We start from the raw sequence: 13,399 nt of genomic DNA, 5'->3' as shown, positions 1-13,399 counted from the left end.
TTTACGCTCCTATCAAGTTACATTTCAATCACACAATTTTTGTCGTGGTCTTTCAACCAGGCGTTTTCGAGCTGCTTTTCAAGTACGCTTTTAAGAACGGCCTTCCAGGCGGACTTTTCTCGACTGGCTTTTCAGCACGCTATTTCCAGGCGCATTTTTTTTAGCAATTTTCCAAGCAATTTCGAGTGGCCTCCTGACCCTCATGTCAAGCGAGCTTTTTCGAGTGGCCTCCTTGGCTCTGCTTTCAAGCGGTTTCAAAGCGCACTATTTCTTAGCGTCCTTCCAGGCGCTTTTTTCAATAGCTTTCCAAGCATGTTTTATTTTATCGCCCTTCCAGGCGCTTTTTTAAGCGGCTTTCCAAGCACGCTATTTCGAGTGGCTTTCAAGGCTCTCCTGTTAAGCGAATTTTGGAGTGCGGTATTTCTTTGCATTCTCTCAGGCGTTTTTTTAGGTTAGAGTTTGAAGCCTTTACTTTAGAACGGCTATTCAAACCGCCTTTTAAATATGCGGCTTTTAAGATGTGCAGTTTTAGGGCCGGCTTTCTAAGCCACCTTTTCTGACGGTTTAAAAATTTACATTCCAAGATGCGAATTTTTACGCTGGCTTCCGAAAACCACTTTCCGATACTGCCTTGCAACGAAGCCGATCGACAACATCATAAGGACAAAAAAAGATTTTCGATTATTGGGCCAACTAAGTAAAACACCTTACCAACTAAAATGATCAAAATCAAAGTGATACAGTTTCTGGAAGAAAAATTGGACCATTAAAAGAGTCGATCATCAACCAGTGATTGTTTTTGTTTACCTTTTGTATATTTTTTGCGTTTATTACTAATATCATTATTATTAAAACTTTTGTCGTTTTTTTGTGTTTCAGCTTATTAAATTAGTGAATATTACTTGAACAAAATAGCTCAAAAATAAATAATATATAAGTAAATATCTTATAATGAATCTCTCCAAAGGAAAATATTTTCCATCGAGATTCATTTTGTAATCTAATTTAGTTTAATCAGACATTTCCTTGGACGAAGTTATACATATTTGTGTTCTCAGCTCGATTGAAATTTTCTCGCGTTTACTTTTCTTATCAATTTGCTGCGAGACATGCTGAGAACAAAAGTGTCTATTGCCAGGGGGCTCAAATGAGTTTTTAGGTGTGAAGGAGTGTGCTGGCCCATTACAATAAATAAAAAAAATCTACTGTGAATTTTATGAAGAGTAGGCGATGACAGATTGACATCGCACGCGTTTTTTTTTCGCTTCGCTGATAATTCCAATAATTTTAGTTATTTGATTGAGGGAAATTTCATAAACTGAATCTAAGTGGTATCAACGTGTGCCTGGATTTTCACAGCAGTAATGGCTACAAAATAAGTGCTCCAAACTTAAGGAAAGTGTCCTACAGAAAGTTTTAAAATTTGCCTCATGGAGTTGAAAGAGCCTTGCTTGTTTTTTCGGTTTTGTTTTTTGTGCCAGTACTTGGATTTCGTTTTTCATTCAATGGACCTGAAAGTGATATTTTTCAAACATGTGTACATGGTTGTTTGATCTTATTAAATCCCACAATTTCAATGATAAGCTGAACTGCTAAAAAATGTGAAATCAACGGTGATAACCGTCAATTTGACTCCAAAGGTTTTTGGACGGGGCAAATGTTTACGAATTGGCGCTCGGGAGGAAGAATTGAGTTGCTTCGATTGAAAAATGTGAGAAGAACGTACCGCAACGGATGACAAATCGTGTGTGTTAGTGTGTTATGCCATATTCAACACTCCTGGACGTCGAGGGATTTTTGGTGAGATTGTTTCATGTTTCATTCATTCTATCATTTATCAATCCTATCTGCCAAGTAGGATTTACTCAATTGCACCCTTTCGATTCCTATCTGAAACAGCTTTATGGGTCGTATGAGTTCTCTGCACCTAAAGAGTTATTTCATTGTTTCAGATCTTTCCTACCATGATTACATCGACTTGTCACGGTGTGCATTATGGTACCACACTAATCTTCAAAATCAACATTTGAAATGAGAATTGAATCCAGATTCGCATTTTGGCATCTTATGCTGGTTCAGGTTATTAGTTGTACCATGTGTATCGGCCAATGCAAGATGTGTGTAGTCACCCCATGCTATATCGATGAAATTTTATATTGTCCTAGAAAGAACATTTAAGAATTGAAAGATTATAGACGGATAGAAGATAAGAATAAGGTGAAAGATGTTGAAAATGAGCGGAAGGGTAATTTTAATTTGAAAAACTTTCCATCACATTTCATCGTTTTGTTTCTCACGGGCTTACTACCTTGCAGTGGTAAGTACAGATAGAATTGTAGCTACCACCACACAAATATGATGAAAAGTTTTTCAAATTAAAATTACCCTTCCGCTCATTTTCAACATCTTTCACCTTATTCTTATCTTCGATCCGTCTATAATCTCTCAATTCTTAAATATTCTTTCTAGGACAATATAAAATTTCACCGATATAGCATGGGGTGACTACACACATCTTGCATTGGCCGATACACATGGTACAACTAATAATCTGAACCAGCATAAGATGCCAAAATGCGAATCTGGATTCAATTCTCATTTCAAATGTTGATTTTTAAGATAAGTGTGGTACCGTAATGCACACCTGGAAGGGATTGTGTAAAAACTCCCTGGAGCCACTATCCAGTTTTAAAATTTGATGAAAAGAAAACCTTTCACCTCTCTTTCTCTCATCGAGCATTCATATCTGCAAAAATAATTGATTTTTCTGGTGAATTATGTCAAAACCTACACCGACGAAGAACTCTCTGGAGCCACCGTTAATATATTTTAAATGAAATTTTATCCAAATTTCAAACTTCGATTCGGAGTTTTTGTTTTCAATATTGATTCATAATTTGAACCCCGTTACTGTATCAATATTTGCCCTTCAACTCTTTCATGACAACTCTCTGGAGCCGCTATTAACATCTTATGAATAAAATTCGATCCAATCTCCAAAGTTGAGTTCTTAGATTCAGTTTTGTTTTTTTTATTCCTAATCTTAAACCAGATCCACATCCATTCAGATTCACATGAATCCCGTTCAAATCACATTTAAAACGATGTCCTTCAGGGAAGTTCAGTAGGTTAATTTTATCACACTCAAAGTTCAAGACTATTGACTTGCAACATCAATCGTCTCTGTTCCTCTCGCAAAATGGTCATTCTCAGAATCACCCACCACGCATTGGTCCACATTCCAAAAGGACCAAACAAGTCATACCGCCGGACAAAACTGCAACATAGTTAACAATTCCTCCGGGCTCCAGGCCGCCAACAACGGGCTTTACGTACTTACACTTGTGGGTGAGGTTGCCCCTGGAAGACAAGTGTTGTTGTGTTTTGTTACTGCTGAGCCATGAAATTCCTGTGACCAAAGTGCCGTGGATCACATTAACCAAACGAACAACGGAGGAATGTTCCGGTTTTACTGGCTGACTCGCCTGCTGGTTGTGATATGGAAGCCTGCCAGCCAGCCCAGTGGCAACCACACGATACACTTTCGGTTGGACAGTTAAACGGTTCTCGTCCTGCCGAAAAAAAAGAATGTTTCGCAAGGGTTTTATGTTCACACCAATCGGATTCCCCCCCCTCTGTCAACATGTTTCGGCTCTATGTCTGGGTACAGTAAAAGACCCCATTCTGAAATCAATCGCAGTTTTTAAAACGCAAACTGGAATATCTAAAGTTTATGGAGTGAATTTAACAATATGTTTGATAATTTACTGTGAATAAACGATATGTAAGTTGCCCAAAAATAAGCATCAAATAACAGCTACCCTAAAGCTTTTTTTGTCAACTTGGAATACAATGTAACTTTTACAACTGTATACGATTACCAACTTGTTTGGGAAAACATAAATGGAATGTTCTTGAGGTGCTTTCCTTGAAATTTTATTGTGTGTACCATTCGAGGCCATTGTATCCAATTCTTCTTTCGTGTTTTCATCATGTCTGTAAAACAAATTCAATCTTCAATTGAGTTTCTATAATTGATAACAAATTATTTTCACCTGAAACGAATGAATTTAAAGCTCTGTTTTGAATTCTGAATCTGAGTTCTGAATCTGAATTCTGAATCTGAATTCTGAATCTGATTTCTGAATTTGAATTCTGAATCTGAATTCTGAATCCGAATTCTGAATCTGAGTTCTGAATCTGAATTCTGAATCTGAATTCTGAATCTGAATTCTGAATCTGAATTCTGAATCTGAATTCTGAATCTGAATTCTGAATCCTGAATCTGAATTCTGAATCTGAATTCTGAATCTGAATTCTGAATCTGAATTCTGAATCTGAATTCTGAATCTGAATTCTGAATCTGAATTCTGAATCTGAATTCTGAATCTGAAATCTGAATCTGAATTCTGAAGCTGATTTTTAATTTGGAATCTGAATTTTAAAATTGAATTCTGAATTTTAATTCTGAATTTCAGTTCTAAATCTGAATTTTGAAGCTAAATTCTAGATCTGAAATCTTATTCTGAAGTTTGAATCCGAGTTCTGAATGTTTAATCTGTTTTTAGTTTTAATTAAAGTTTGATAATTTTTTTCCTTATCCTTTACATTTTTGCACCAAAAAATATCTTGTACTACAATCTCATTAAACTGAAGTTTAATGGGCCTTAAATCAAATCGATTTTAGCATTCATTTCATGGACATCGTACAAATCTCATGTGTGGTATGTACTTCTTTTTGGACGTCCAATAAAGCACATCCGTTTTTACTATCACCAAAGATGAGTAATTTATTTCTGTACAATTGCACTTGCGATTTCGCCAGTGTGGTGCAATTAAATGTACAAATATCTCGTTCGCATTTAGGAAGCATGTTTCGGTCTTATATTTGTGTATAATCCAGTTCACTCGAAAACACAGTAGGCATCGTTAAATGAACTATAATGAAGTTGTCGTCGCTGTCATCGTCGTCACCATCTATCGATGGCTGTGGTTTCAACGCTACGATGGTTGCTGCGATTATGATTATTGGAAGTATTTGGATTGTTTGAGAAGTTGAGCCTGTTGAGCGGGTGCAGCAGTTGATTGCCACCCGAATGATAATCACCATGGCCAATAGTGAGACCACCATCGCCATCTAGGCAGCTACTAGCGCTAGTGCTGGTGCTGCTGCTGCTGCTTCTGGTGCTCGGATCACGGGACAAAGGGATTGAATTGAATGGATTTAGCACGTCCATATGGAGGACATCCGGTTTCTGGCTGGAGTGTTTTTGCTGATGATGGATCGCCGGTAAGCTGCCATCGTCAGACGTCGGGGCGTCCAAAACCGATGTCGAAATAGTGTAGGTCAGACGCTCATCGCTGTCATCTTGCTCGAATGCGTATGAATAGCGATGCGTGGAATTGCGGCGGGTGGCTTCGTCGCCGCTGCTGTCGAATAGCGGTTGCTGCTGGTAAAGGTGATGCAGGTGCTGGTGCTCGCCGGGTTGCTGCTGTTGACCCCGCCGGACACGACAATAATAGAGATGGAACAATCCAAACGAAATTAGCATACCGAATGTGGCCCCCACCACAATGAATAGACCGTAATGAGAGCCACCACTTGACACCGGTCGTACATCATTCCACTCTTGTGGTAAAATTTTTGAAGACGTAGCATCCCCGGACATGGTATGAATCCCGTCATCCGGAATTCGGGACCCGGATGCCGGATGGCTAGTATTGGGTACGTGCATGGAATGATGGAAGTACGGTTTGAAGTTGGCATTTTTCAAGGATGCAATGTAGATACTATCATATATGGAAAATTTACTCTTCCTGTCACTGGCATGGGAGTTTCCATTGCTGTGGCCACCACCACCAGAAGCAGCAGCAGCACCGTACTGGTTCATTCCGAGAAGACCAATGCTGTCGCTTTCGAAATTGTCGCGGAATTCATCATCGTGCAGCTGTTCGTAGTTAAATTTTAATTTCATCTTCATATGATTTACATTCTTGCGTTGCTTGGTTACATTGTACTGCCGGGTTGCTGCGATGGCTTTTTCCTTGGCGAAATTGGATTTGATTTTGGACTTTTTAAATTCACCAGGCGTCGTTGTAGTTGTTGTTGTTGTTGTTGTTGTTGTTGTGGCCACAGTCGAAATCGAGCCAGAAACGGCCACAGACGATGGCATGCTTTGTTTAAATTTGCCGTCAGCATCGGTTTGGTCGTTTGGTAGAGTGCCACTGCCATGATGTTGTGGATTGCTTGTTCTGGTTGAAAAATCAAGTGATGATGCAGCTGATGTTGATACTGTTGTTGTTGTTGTTGTTGGTGCTGCCTTAAGTTTTTGTGCCATTGTAGTGTGCTCGAATTTTTCCATCGTGCCGGTCAACGTCGACGTTGTAGATGTTGTTGGTGGCATCATCGTCACAGTTTTTCCTACCAATTTGTTACCCGGACTAACCGTGGTGTGCTCAGGGGTTAAATTCGATGCCATCGGTGCCACTGTTACCGGATACGTCCGAATTAAGCCATCACCGTTGATTTTTTGCACCACCGGTGACGGCGAAGATGTCATGTTACTACCGCTACTGCTGACCTCAGCATCCCCCCTACTTTTAGTGTATATTGAATTTATGACCGTCAAATTTGAGATTTTCTTCATGCTCGAGTTTCTGCTTAAATCTCCATTGTCTATGGGGTGCAATTTAGAAGTAATCTTAGTTTGAGCGGTAAGAAGTGCTTTCTTTGCAAGGACCTTATTTTTCCAAGCGGCACTGCTACTCGTCTTATCGCGGCGGTGGCTCGTATCCTTGATGGTGTTATTATGAAAATTATTCTGCAGTGCCATTGTTTGGTTGTTGGCATTGGGGCGTACAAGATTCGTCAAACTTTCACCACTGGAATTTGCATTTATATTTTCTTTCGTCTCATTGTTGATAATGAAACCGGATTCCACCTTTCCACCAGCACCTTCATTCGTTGTCGTCATCTCAAGCTTTCCAGCATCTGACTTTGTCCCAGTTTCTTTTGTTTTGGCCAGGGTAAGATTTCCTGCTGATGACGATGCTGGAATCGTTAAATTCTTGAATGAAGCCATCGTAGCATTCATCATGCTGCTGCTGCTAATTTTCTCAGCGGTGATGGTGCTAGTCTTTGTCGTTATCGGCGGCGACGGTTGTCCGTTGATTTTATCATCCTGCTGTATTGTCCCAAGCGGTCGCTTTATGGCAGTTTGATCGCTTTTAAGAAGATTTAGATGGTTCAGGTTAATTAAATTTTCATTTACGCACCGAGATTTGAAGAGGGCGATTTTCGTCATCATTTTCGCGGGATTAATTTTTTTGTTGGTGCAACGGTCCCGGTGGCGAAGGTTGGTCGTAAATCTTCCGAATATTTCAAAATCCCATCCACCACCCTCATCGCTGCTCGTGGTAAACCCTTGCTGTGAATCTTTCTCATCGAACAACATTTCATCACGGCACGGTTTGGCCCATTCCGCGATGCCAAGAAGGTCGGCACATTTTACTGGATTATTTTCCAGCAATAGGTCTCTCAACTGCGGTGATGTTTTCACCAACAATTGACTCAGCCCTTTCAGATCATTGTGTCGAACGTTCAGTTGGACTAATCCCGGCAACGGAAGCTCTGGCAGATAGGCAATCCTATTCCCTGCCAAATTGAGGGTTCTGAGATTCTTCAGATTACGGAACACATTCGACTGAAGCTCGTCGATGGCATTGTTCTGCAGATGAAGGTGGTTTAGGTTCGATGGCAGACTAACCGGGACCCGTGTCAGTTGATTGCGGTCGAGGAAAAGCGTAGAGAGCAATTCAAGTCGACCGAGGGCGTCGTCTTCGATCTCCGAAATCAGATTATCCGAGAGAATCAATTGTTGCAGTAGAGGGTAGCTGTCCAAATCGCCGCTACGGATCACCTGCAAAGAAAAAAGAGCAGAATGAAAAGAAAAAGCATGAAAAATAGGATAAGTGGTTAGCGGAGAAAAACGCTTCAGATATGTTTACGATTGACGGATACGATGGATTTTTTTCCTGCTCCCATTTTTACGCTTAAATGATTCGAGAGTTGAGTGCCAACGTGGATTTTCCTTGAAAGGTTAGCACCGTGGAAACCATTTCCGGAGTATTTGATGGAAATTCTGTCCGTTTTGTAAACTTTTAATTCAAATAATTACGAGTTATAATTTGTATTTGCCAATGACTTGCGATAGATTTTCTGACTATTTGATTTGATTTGATGTTAATCGAGAAATAGGAAAGAATAATATTTAGCATAATAGAAAAATGAAGACATCTACTAAAAAAATAGGAGGAGTAGGCATTGGCTTGTCGACTGTGCAAGCTTTTTCGTTGTCGTTCGTTGACGTTGCGCTGTGTTGTTATAGAACAATAATTGAAAAATTCTTCAAAAAGATAGCTTGATGATGTGTAGTGCCAGTTTGATATCATATTCTAGAGGGCATTTATACTGTGTTTTCTCGGAAGGGCATTACAATAAATAGAAACTTTGTCAGATTCACGGATGGTTAACTTTTTCCCGATAGATAGAACAGGTATGTAGTAAACAATTTAGTATGTGATGAATTGGTGTTCGGAACACCGCGTTCCACACTACAATCATGTTAAAAAAAAATTAAATTGTAGAATTTCGACGTTCAGATTTTTCAACAGTATCTGGCTGTAAATTTCGATCCCTTTTATCTAGGGAAGCGCGAGTGAATAACTCGTTTTTGTAGCTTCTCACGATTGTCACCTGCGACATGACAGCACATAAAACTCGAAAAAAAATCTGATTTCCAAGTTAATCGAAGCGAGAAAAACGTTTTCTCCTCAGTTGGAGAAAAAGATGCAAGATTGAAAAAAGCACTCATGGACTCATGGACAATTCTGCTGGAACATTTTTGAAATATCGACCCCGAACGGAAAGCAGCATAATGTGAACCGAATAGAAGGTATTCTACATCTTTTCCATTCGTTCCGTAGCTTTAGTTTCCGCTTAAGTTTTTCATTCCTAACTTTCATCAATAGAGATAGAGAGAGAGAGATTAGCACGGCAGGCGGACAAGCGCGGCAAAACGGTCAGCGTAAGCGTACGGATGCGGAAAGTCACCGAAAGCCGGATGTTGAAAGAGACACAACCCGAGATGCAAGATTTCTTCCTTTTAATGGAATTCATTTCTCTTCCAGGTAGGTAGACAGCTTTCTTTTCGAGTGGGTGTATGAATGACACGGAAGGGAATGGACAAAGGGCTTCTGATTAGCTGTTTTATAAAGAGCTTAATTGAATTGGTTTGCGTTTAGCAAAGTCGGTCATGCATATGAACAGAATTATCTTTAAAAAACTGAGTCTCCTGCACAGAGATGATTTTTATGAATTATTTTCGAATAAGAAAATAAAATTTTAGTCATAATCGGTGGAAAATCTAACTTGAAACAAATACAAATGTTGTTAATAACAAGTTGGTAAAAGATTGATAAAATATTAATTTTTAAATTATGATTTCAGATTCTGATTTCAGATTCAGATTTCAGATTCAGATTTCAGATTCAGATTTCAGATTCAGATTTCAGATTCAGATTTCAGATTCAGACTTCAGATTCAGATTTCAGATTCAGATTTCAGATTCAGATTTCAGATTCAGATTTCAGATTCAGATTTCAGATTCAGATTTCAGATTCAGATTTCAGATTCAGATTTCAGATTCAGATTTCAGATTCAGATTTCAGATTCAGATTTCAGATTCAGATTTCAGATTCAGATTTCAGATTCAGATTTCAGATTCAGATTTCAGATTCAGATTTCAGATTCAGATTTCAGATTCAGATTTCAGATTCAGATTTCAGATTCAGATTTCAGATTCAGATTTCAGATTCAGATTTCAGATTCAGATTTCAGATTCAGATTTAGATTCAGATTTCAGATTCAGATTTCAGATTCAGATTTCAGATTCAGATTTCAGATTCAGATTTCAGATTCAGATTTCAAATTCAGATTTCAGATTCAGATTTCAGATTCAGATTTCAGATTCAGATTTCAGATTCAGATTTCAGATTCAGATTTCAGATTCAGATTTCAGATTCAGATTTCAGATTCAGATTTCAGATTCAGATTTCAGATTCAGATTTCAGATTCAGATTTCAGATTCAGATTTCAGATTCAGATTTCAGATTCAGATTTCAGATTCAGATTTCAGATTCAGATTTCAGATTCAGATTTCAGATTCAGATTTCAGATTCAGATTTCAGATTCAGATTTCAGATTCAGATTTCAGATTCAGATTTCAGATTCAGATTTCAGATTCAGATTTCAGATTCAGATTTCAGATTCAGATTTCAGATTCAGATTTCAGATTCAGATTTCAGATTCAGATTTCAGATTCAGATTTCAGATTCAGATTTCAGATTCAGATTTCAGATTCAGATTTCAGATTCAGATTCCAGATTCAGATTTCAGATTCAGATTTCAGATTCAGATTTCAGATTCAGATTTCAGATTCAGATTTCAGATTCAGATTTCAGATTCAGATTTCAGATTCAGATTTCAGATTCAGATTTCAGATTCAGATTTCAGATTCAGATTTCAGATTCAGATTTCAGATTCAGATTTCAGATTCAGATTTCAGATTCAGATTTCAGATTCAGATTTCAGATTCAGATTTCAGATTCAGATTTCAGATTCAGATTTCAGATTCAGATTTCAGATTCAGATTTCAGATTCAGATTTCAGATTCAGATTTCAGATTCAGATTTCAGATTCAGATTTCAGATTCAGATTTCAGATTCAGATTTCAGATTCAGATTTCAGATTCAGATTTCAGATTCAGATTTCAGATTCAGATTTCAGATTCAGATTTCAGATTCAGATTTCAGATTCAGATTTCAGATTCAGATTTCAGATTCAGATTTCAGATTCAGATTTCAGATTCAGATTTCAGATTCAGATTTCAGATTCAGATTTCAGATTCAGATTTCAGATTCAGATTTCAGATTCAGATTTCAGATTCAGATTTCAGATTCAGATTTCAGATTCAGATTTCAGATTCAGATTTCAGATTCAGATTTCAGATTCAGATTTCAGATTCAGATTTCAGATTCAGATTTCAGATTCAGATTTCAGATTCAGATTTCAGATTCAGATTTCAGATTCAGATTTCAGATTCAGATTTCAGATTCAGATTCAGATTTCAGATTCAGATTTCAGATTCAGATTTCAGATTCAGATTTCAGATTCAGATTTCAGATTCAGATTTCAGATTCAGATTTCAGATTCAGATTTCAGATTCAGATTTCAGATTCAGATTTCAGATTCAGATTTCAGATTCAGATTTCAGATTCAGATTTCAGATTCAGATTTCAGATTCAGATTTCAGATTCAGATTTCAGATTCAGATTTCAGATTCAGATTTCAGATTCAGATTTCAGATTCAGATTTCAGATTCAGATTTCAGATTCAGATTTCAGATTCAGATTTCAGATTCAGATTTCAGATTCAGATTTCAGATTCAGATTTCAGATTCAGATTTCAGATTCAGATTTCAGATTCAGATTTCAGATTCAGATTTCAGATTCAGATTGCAGATTCAGATTTCAGATTCAGATTTCAGATTCAGATTTCAGATTCACCGTACCCTAGGCTGTAATGGGTCACGGCGACGGCGTGCATTACTGTGTTTATGGAAGTTGAAGGTTTGGAAACAGACTCTAAACTAACATAAACCTGAGAGGGCGGTTGCACGTAGCCTTATTCGATATGAGATCATAGAAAATAAATTAAAAGGTGATTGAATATCGTATACTTTTTCTTTGATGATCCATGTTGATAAGGTGAATGGGAGTTGAAACACTTGCCCTCCCTTCCGTTGGACAACAACAGCATTGCGCAGTGGAAATATCACAATTTGTTGTTTTAATGTTGATATTTCCACTTTTCCATTATGCGCAAGTTAGATTAGAATAGACAGTATTGTAAATGAATGATAACTGCCAAAATTAGATAGGCAATTTAATTGTACAAGAATTAGATGGATGAGGATGTTAACAATTGGCATGGTTAGGTATTCAATGTTCAATGTACTACTAGGCAAGGTAAAGTAACAGTTTCCTTCTCCCCAATGCTCTAGTAAGTGTGCATTTGCGGTTTATGAATTTCGAAGGCTTATTCTTAAATCAAGCATTTTACAAGAACTAGAGGCTTATTGGATTAAGGTGCTGTTTAGATAGTTTTCTGTCAAAAATATTTCCTTTGCGTTTCAAAACTTTTTGATAGAATTGTCTATTTTTTGGTTAGGTATGAAATTCAAATAATGAAGTAAAAGATAGATGATAGCACAGCAAAATAATATTGGAGATTTATAAATAGGAGTGTAATTTATTTCATCCGAAAAAGATTGAAGAAAGTTGTTCTGTGAAGTTGTAAATGTTCGAGATTTTAGAAGAACAGCATAGTTCTTTCTCGTTTTAATACTTTTTTATTGTAGTTCGATCTTATAGCTTGATTAGGTTTGAAATTCAAATAAGGAATGTAGAAGATAGAAGGTATGATTCTGATAAACAAGAACCTACTCGTCCAGGAAAATAATATCGGGGTTTTAAAAATTGACATTCATTTTAACCAAACCAAATTTTTTTTTTCTCTTATTATAGACACTTTACCACGTTTGTGGCGTTCGTGTCTTGAAAAAAAAAAAAAAAAAACCAAACCAAAGATTGAGGAAAGTTGTTTGAGAAGTTGTTCAAAATTAGCAATGAGGTTTTAGAAGAACAGCATCGCCATTTGCATTATGGTTTAAATCCTGTTATTTTGATAAGTCAATGATAGTACAAAAGATATTGAACATGCAATTCATAATTGTATTTCTATATTATTTTTTAATTTCCAAAACATTTGGTACAATTATTATTTGTGTTTATCGAAATTCTATTAATTGCTGCATTGAGAGATAGCTTCTTATCTAGATGTTTTGTTCTGAATTCGAAAAATATGTTTTTTTAGTCAATCTAAAACGATAATAAATTCAAAGTTATTGCATCGAGTAAGGTTAGGTGACAGGTAGGGATAACTCAACTACGGTAAGATAGTGAACCCTTCTGACAATGATATCGAGACGTAAGCATATGATAACTTTTGCTACCATACTGTTACTGCTCGGTTGAATTGGAGGTTGGGTTAACTCGAAGCTCATGTAAGGCCCAATTGTCCCAGTCCGTCGAGCACTATCTTAACGCTTCCCTAAACTGGTGCTTCAGAACCCTCGGGCTCTGTTGCCGCTATCCTACTCTAAGCTATTCTACTCTCATGTAAATTTTCCTCTTCTGTCCCCCGATCTGTTTTTCCTTTCCGGGTCAGCCAGGTAGCTCATAAACCCATACAAAAAAAAAAAAAAAAAAAAAAAGATTT

General features: G+C 37.4%; 1 protein-coding gene across 1 annotated transcript in view; it reads right to left on the bottom strand.

Moving 5' to 3' along the window:
• Nucleotides 1-4,542: 4,542 nt before the first annotated feature.
• LOC129738441 (uncharacterized) overlaps nucleotides 4,543-13,399 on the bottom strand; it is a 198,426-nt gene continuing 189,569 nt past the window's right edge. The window contains exon 4 of the mRNA XM_055729647.1: nucleotides 4,543-7,919. Coding sequence (XP_055585622.1) covers nucleotides 4,971-7,919 — 2,949 coding nt within the window. The 3' untranslated portion in view covers nucleotides 4,543-4,970. The remainder of the gene's footprint in view (nucleotides 7,920-13,399) is intronic.

The sequence above is a fragment of the Uranotaenia lowii genome, chromosome 1 (genome assembly GCF_029784155.1).
Source record: "Uranotaenia lowii strain MFRU-FL chromosome 1, ASM2978415v1, whole genome shotgun sequence".
NCBI classification, from domain to species: domain Eukaryota; kingdom Metazoa; phylum Arthropoda; class Insecta; order Diptera; family Culicidae; genus Uranotaenia; species Uranotaenia lowii.
This window is presented reverse-complemented; position numbering and strand designations above follow the sequence as displayed.